The sequence below is a fragment of the Dasypus novemcinctus genome, chromosome 9 (assembly GCF_030445035.2).
Source record: "Dasypus novemcinctus isolate mDasNov1 chromosome 9, mDasNov1.1.hap2, whole genome shotgun sequence".
Classification (NCBI taxonomy): domain Eukaryota; kingdom Metazoa; phylum Chordata; class Mammalia; order Cingulata; family Dasypodidae; genus Dasypus; species Dasypus novemcinctus.
The window spans coordinates 38,051,234-38,059,047 of record NC_080681.1 but is presented as its reverse complement, the minus strand read 5'-3'; the positions used below and the strand labels follow the sequence as shown (position 1 = coordinate 38,059,047).

Here is a 7,814-nt window from a genome sequence, read left to right as displayed (position 1 = left end):
AGCAAGTTTAAGACCTGGGGAAAAAAATTTTTTTTTTTTTTTTCCTTTCCTTTTTCCTAAGTCCCCAGGAAGGGAAGACAGGCTAAACATATTACATAGAATTTGCATTACTTTTCAAAATAATGATGGGCTCTTTGGACCCTGGCCTTACTTCTGGATGGCCGGGGATGGTAATTTTAACTGCTAACGCCTCTCCCCAACCCTGTTGGTCTTTGGAAGGATAAGGGATGACTTTTGTAATAGGAGGGAATGAAGAAAGATGGATGCTGCTGCAGGTAAGTCATAGACTTATTGGCAGGCTCCTCATTGCGAGTGCTGGTCTGGTAGCTTTGATCTTGTGGATGTGGTGGTGGTTGTGGCTGCTTTTCAGAGAAGCAGGAGGTTAGGTCATTCTCTGAGACTGAATTGTGCTGGTGGTAGTGGGCTCTGAAGTTTGAGGAGAATGGAGAAGTTTGAGAATGGAAAATGAGAGATTAGGAATTGCTACCATGGTATAAGGCAGAGAAAGCTTACTATGTACTAAGGGTACATATACGAATGATGTCAAGTTCAGGTTGTAATGTGAATTCATGTTTGATAGAACCTGCACAATGGTGCAATTTGCTTCAGCAGTGCTCAGTAGCCCAGGGGCAGGCAGAGAGATCTGACCCCAGGATTAAGGTTTGTTCCCTTCCTCCCTTCCTTTCTTCCTTCTTTTTTTTTTTTTTTTTTTAACAAGTAGATAAAATAGAACAGTGGGGCAAGTAATTCAAGCAGCGAAAGTATCTTAGCTGAAGTGATGGGCAATGAAATCTAAGCTGTACAAGGAAGGGAGTGAAGATATAAGGGGACTGGCAGGAATGAAAAAGTTTGGTGTGTTTCATAATCACCTGGGAAGGACCAGATACTGAAACAATGTTTTCAGCAGAGATCCTAGGTGAATCTCATGTAAGAGGGTCATGGACCAGTTTTTGAAAAACAGTGGATTTGAAATTCTAATGAGTTTAAAGGGGTAATATTTTGAGAGGAGAGGAAAGGAGAGGGAGGGGGAGGGGAGGGGAGAGGAGAGAAAGGGAAAGGAGAGAGAGAAAGAGAGAGGGAGAGAAGGAGGCAGGAAGGATAGGTGGTTATAGTGTGAGATGACTAATTTATTATCTCAAAGGTGAAACTCCCTTGAATGACGAAAGGCTCAGGGTGTGCCCAAGGGAGTGTGGGGCTGAGGTGGAGTGGCGGAGGTGAACGTTCACCACACGTGAGGAGGTCAAGGTATGGAAGCCTAGGTAATCCATGTGGACTGTGAAGTTATGCCAAATAAGGGCAGTATTTGAAACAGAGCAAAACTATGAGTGAAGTTCAGGGCCATTGATAAATGAAGGAAAGGGAGCTAACAGGTGGGCAGACAAAGCAAAGATATGCGATAGAAAGGGGTATACCTGTTAGGAGTTTTTCCAGTGGTGGAGAGGTGACAATAGCTGACATTAATTTCTGTTTTTTTTTTGTTGGCCAGGCTATACACATATTAGTACATTTAATCCATTTAGACAACCATAGCAGGAAGGAGCTATTTTTATTTCTCTTTTACGATGAGGAAACTGAAGTCACATTGTAACTTAACCACAGAGAGGTTAAGCATCAACCCTCACCTCAGATTTCTTATCTTCTTGCTATACTGATAATCATAAAATGGAAATGGAAGCGGTTTTAATATATTAAAACTGAAACAAAAAAAATCAGGTCTTCCTAATATTGTTAGGAGTAGGGTTAAGGTCTTTGAAAAAACAGTGGAAATATTTCTTTAAATTCCATTTGTACCGAAACATTTGTTTTACAATATCCCAGCAGGTGGCAGCACTACATAATTCCATACTAAGTCACCTCATAACAAAAATCAATACAGCCTGTAAATATCAAGATTTCTGGTTATTCCATGTCTTGATGATTTCCTCAGCAGCATCCAGTGTACTTTCTTTCTATAAATTAATGAAATAATCCTTATTACATATCAAAATAAATTCAAGAAGTAAAGATTTAAATATAAAAAACAGTGAAAAAATATTTTTAAAAAACCATAAATGCACTAAATAAAGATTTAAGTGAATATCTAACCTTAGGTGAATAAAACTTTTTAAAGTGAAAATGCAAAGGCAGACCATCCCCCTAAACAGGTAAATAATGAATCAAATTAACATATAATTACAGAAACAAGTCAAATAGTACAGAAGAATTCACATTGAAAAATAATAGTTTTCTGGACCCCTTCCCCCTTCTATCCCTTCCTACTACTCCCTCCATTCCCCAAGAAAAACTTTTATGGCAATTTCTCATTTTATTTCTAGTGGCTACCACCAAAGTATAAATAATATGCTTATAAACACTTTTCTTTACTTATCAAATTCAGATGATACCAACCATTCTTTGCTCTGAACAAGAAAAATTTAGTTTATTCACACTACTCTGCCCCTTCACAATTCTAATAATAATAATAATACCTTTTTTCTATCACCTTATTATTAACACCTTGCCCTGGTGTACATTTGTTACAATTGATGAAATCACCTTTTATAATTGTACTGTTAACTCTAGTCCCTGTTTAACTTAGGGTTCACTATGTTGTGCAGTTCCATGGGTTAAAAAGTTTTTTTTTTTATTCTAGTAACATATTAGATATAATTATTATTATTGACAAGTAATTAATTTCCCTTTTGAATAGGTGAGGTGTGCATATGGAATTAAATTCAAAATAAACTGAAGGGAAACAGTGAAACTTAAGCCTTCTCCTCTTCCTTTTCTGCATTCTCTACTTTTTCTATTCTCTTCCCTCTTTGCCAGAATGATTCAGACCAAAAGCTATTAGGTAAGGCTGAGAAAAGTAGGTGCCCACGTGAACGTGTGTGCGGGGAGCAGGGAACCTTGGCAGCATGGTATAGGATGCTGCAGCCTGAGTGGAGTGTCCACTGTGCAAATGGGTGGGGTGAGGCAGCGGCGTGGTCGGCCTGCAAGTGTCGCGTTCAAGTTGGGTAAGGGAGGCGACTGTATGGTAGCGTGGCTGCACACAGGTGTTGGAGCCTGAATGGGATGAGGGAGCACGTGCCATGGCAGACTGGCCTGGGGTAATGAGACCCAGAGAAGGGGCATCTCTGCAGAAGGGCAACAGCTGTATGTGGGCACAGGGTTTTGAAGCCCAGGTCGGTAACGATGGTGAAGATACAGGGAGCAGTGGCAGTCCCGTTACTGAGTGTCAAAGCCTCAGTAGGATAAAGGGTGTGCATGCAGGGATGGGCAGGTGACAATGGTATTGAGAGGTGATTGGTCACCTACTGGGGTACTGATGAAATAAGTAATTACAGTGAGGATAATGGGGCCAGAGTTTTCACTGTCAAAGAAGAGAATTTCAAGTATGGAGAGGGAGAAAATTAAAATAAACCCTGTGGTAGTTTCAATGTATTTATATAGATACAAATTTAGATGTAAATCTGTATATTTATATAGCTAAATGTATGCCATTCACATATTCTTTTTTTTTTTTTTTTTTTTTGGTGCCCATTCACATATTCTCTAGCTCTGACTACTGGGAGGAGAACTGAGAGCAGCAACACCCTAATTGCAATGAGCACTCCTAATGCCCAAATCTTGGTTTATAAATACCATTCCCCACTAAAAGAAACCAGGACTTAACTGGAAATGACCGATTCTAGACTGGCGTAGGGACATGAGAAGATGAGCCTGGTAAATCTTGTTATGCCAGAAAATAAGGAAGTACTCAAGGATGATGGCTACATATCAACGGAAACAAGCCCATTAACAGGGGCTCCTCATGGCCAAATCTGGGATAATCTGGCCATCAAAATAAATAGTAGTCACCACAAATTATAACCCACTGAATGAAAAAGCAACCCATCAGTCCTTACTGGTATGAATAAATAAAGGAATAAAATGAAAGTTTGATGAGGCAGGGAATATTTTCATAGTCTCAAAGTACATCACCACAAAATATTTATTAATAATCAGGGAGTGAAGTGTGCCTTTATGGTAGAGAAGCCTGACACACACCACAAGTGATCAAAGTTAACATCACCAATAACAGGACAAATTGAAACCATGGACCATCTGATAGGATGCAATGGGAAGAACACAGCATCACTTCTGTAGTGTATCTGCCAAAGATGTATAATCCCTATCTAATTTTAAGGAAACATCAGACAAACATAAACTAAGGGACTGTCCACAGAATAACTGGCCTGTAATTTTCAAGAATATCAAGGTCATGAATGTCAAGAAAAGGCTTAGGAACCATTCCAAACTGAAGGAGATGTGACAAATAAATGCAATGCATGATTCTGACCTGGACTGATAGATTCACTGATTTACTTACATACATGATATCAGCCTTGGTATATTTGTTTATTTGCTACAAAGGACATTAGTGGGATGACTGGGAAACTTGAATTGGGTCTGAGGAATAGATGGAATAATACATCAATGTTAACTTCATGAATTTGATGGTTATACTGGGGTTCTATAGGAGAATGTCTTGTTTATGGGGAAAAAACACTAAATTATTTGGGAGTGATTGAGCATCATTAGTAAATAAGTTGGCAACTCTAGGGGGAAGTATTTCAAAATATTGTTATTGTTTTTTAAGTAAGCCAGACTCCCACCTGCTTCCCTCAGTCACTCAATTCTCCTTCTCAGAGTCAACACTGGGAGTTTATTATTCATCTCCCAGAGATATTTTAGGTATTTATAAGCATATATCTATGTGCATGTGTGTACATATATTTTCCTTTTTATGATAAACGATAGCATACTACACAAACTGTCTGCTCCTTGCCTTTAGATTACGCTCTGTCACTAAATGGGGAGTGCCTCATTTATTTATTGATGTACCATAATTTATTCAAGCAGCCCCCACTGGTGAATATTTTGCTCATTTATAATTTCTTACTATTATACATAATGATTCAGTGAAAATCCCTGAACATAAATTATCTAAAATGTGCAAGTTAATCCACAGGTAAATTCCTAAAAATGAATTGTTGGGTCAAAGGTATGTGCATGTACATTTTGATAGATACCATATTGTGGCAAAATATCAAACTATTGTAGAGATTTTACAAATTATACTCCCACTCCCAATGTATGAGATAGTATTTGATGAGACTTTAGTTGTTTCCAATCTAATGGATAAAATCATATTTCACTGCAGTTTTACTTTTAATTTTTCTTTTTTTTCAATTTTATTTGAGATGTGTGTTTACAAAACAATCATGCATACTATACAGGATTCCCACGCATTGCCCCAACAATAACTTATACTGCTGTGACACATTTGTTAAAATTGATGAAAGAACATCATCATAATTTTACCATTATCTAAAATATATATATATATATATATGTATATATTCCTGTTATCTACAGTCCATAGCTTATACTTGGTATACTTTTCCCACAAACCATTCTACTATTAACACCTTTTATTAGGTATTATTATATATTTATTATACATAGTTCATTAGAGAATGCTCTTTTTTGTACTGTTAACCACAGTCCATCATTCAATATGGGGTTCACTGTGTTATATGATCCTATCTTGTATAACCCATCCAAATTGTACCCTCAGTGGCTCTCAGTTTCATCACAGATATCATTTTTCTTATTATGAATAAGGTTGAATATCTTTTCATATGTTTGAAAGCCACTGAGGATTTTACCCTCAATTGTTATAAAGTACTGCTTTTTGCGTTATTACTTTTCCCTCAACTTCCTTCCTTCCACCCTTCCACCCTTTCTTTCTTCCTCCCCTCCTCTCTTTTCTTCTCCCCTCCTCTCCCCTTCTCTTCCCTTCCTTCTGTCCTCAACCAAGTCTGTAAGGCAAGGCTATTTCCTCTTCCTTTGGAATGGTTTCCACCCCTACCCTCAAATAGCAGAAGGAAAAAAGATGGAACCTCCAAAACCTCTCTTTAAAACCATTAAATAATTAAACATAAATTGCACTTAATTATCAATTTCCTCCAATGGAAAATAGCTCAGGCTTATATATTATGGAAAATAACCTAAAATACAGCTGCCTTAGAGTTAACTAAAGAAAAAAAAGACATGCCATATATGTTCCTGTCTGTTTTTCTGAGCTAATATTTAAATTATTTTTCTTTCCCTGATGATACACCAGGTGGACAGTAGGGGAAAAGTCAGGTAGAAGAAAAAGCTGCTTTAGAATTTTAAATTAATCATACATAATATGCAAAGGTAACAGTTAAGAATTGGGTGTGCCTGCTTAAGTAAATTTGTGTGGGAAAACTTTAGGCATTTCTGTGCCTAACAAAGGGAACAGTTAACTTTATTGTGGAAATGGAATGTGATGCAGCTTTGATGCAAGAGAAGTAGATTATTGTTCCATGTGGCCTGTAGGCAGAAACCATTAAACCAGGGGCCAAAGGAGCTAGGCAGGGCAGAGAGTAGCTTGTTGGTAGGAGACAGGATTTTTCAGATTCAAAGAAATGTGGCCTCTCTCTAAGCCAAACTCAGCATATAAATGCATTACCTTCCCCACCTCCACCCCACCCCCAACCCTGCGTGGGACATGACTCCTGAGGATGAGCCTCCCTGGCACCGAGGTATTACTACGAAGAACCAACTAGCAATGCAACTGGAAAAAGACCTTGACCAAAAGGGGGAAAAGTGTAAAGACAAATGAGTTTATATGGTTAAGAGATTTCAAAGTGAGTCAGGAAGTCATCCCAGATGTCACACACATGCACATCTCAGCGGGATCTCATTGACCACCGAAGTAAATACTATCTCAAATAGCAGAGCTCCTGAGGGCTCTGGAAACATCCAGACACTATAGGCAGGGCTGACAGCTCGGAAGTCTGGCACCCTGCCAGTGGGTCCTACTTTGGCATTTATGCTCCCCAGTGTGACAGATTTGGACTCAGTTGTGGTTTCCCTGCACATGGCTCTTCTGCCCCTTATATTTGAACCTATAGTTTGTACTAGAGTTGGTAGGTTTATGTCCAAGAGACTTAAATCTTTGGGCTTTCCATGTGCCAGTCAGGTCCTGAATCTCAAAAGAGTTGCAACACCTACTCTCCAGTTCAGTGGACTCATTCAGGACAACTAACAAGGAAATGATGATGGATAATGATCATCCCAAGAAATAGAGAGAGTCTGCAACTGCAAGCAAGATAATCCCACCCATCTGCCCTATAGGATCTGAGCCCCTGTTACTGGATTTTGTCTAGCTCTTAACTATGCTGCAGAAATGAATTTCAAGAGTATGTCAGGTGAGTTAGGCCAGTAATTTATTCAAGCAGGGAGGGATGATAAATGGGAGAAAACAACAAACCATCGGTCCGAAGTAGAGAGGAACGGGCTGAAAGGTGGTCAGGCAGGCTGATTTACAGACCACAATTCCCCATTATAGATTATAAATCCCCAGATTTTACTTGCATGGCCACATGGCAGAGGAAAAATGGCGAGAGCGGTGCACAGAGGGCAGAAATAGGGGTCCACAGGTGAGAAAGTGCATTTAGGCCTCATGCCTACTTTTTGAACTATTAATTATTCCACCCCTTCGCTAATGTCAGAGGAGGAGTTCTAGTTGTTTTCTGTTTTGACTGATTATCCCACCAATCAATCCCCCATGAGGGCCCAATGATACCAATGATAAAGTCCTTGAGGAATATCCCAGGGCTCCTCCTGGCTTCTGGAGGAATCTTGGGGAGGGTCTTCCAGAAGCCATCTTGGGGGTTATTGATGTCCATGTGGACTCTGTGCCCAGTTCCAGATCCATCTATTGATTCCCTATCTTACTAACTGGTTTCACTCCCTCT

At 39.1% G+C, this 7,814-nt stretch overlaps 1 protein-coding gene across 10 annotated transcripts in view; it reads right to left on the bottom strand.

Annotated features, from left to right (window-relative positions):
• Window positions 1–1,527: 1,527 nt before the first annotated feature.
• KYAT3 (kynurenine aminotransferase 3) overlaps window positions 1,528–7,814 on the bottom strand; it is a 66,460-nt gene continuing 60,173 nt past the window's right edge. For all 10 annotated transcript variants that reach the window (XM_004469687.4, XM_004469689.5, XM_004469695.5 and 7 more), the window contains one exon: window positions 1,528–1,949. In XM_004469687.4, coding sequence (XP_004469744.1) covers window positions 1,887–1,949 — 63 coding nt within the window. In that variant the 3' untranslated portion in view covers window positions 1,528–1,886. The remainder of the gene's footprint in view (window positions 1,950–7,814) is intronic.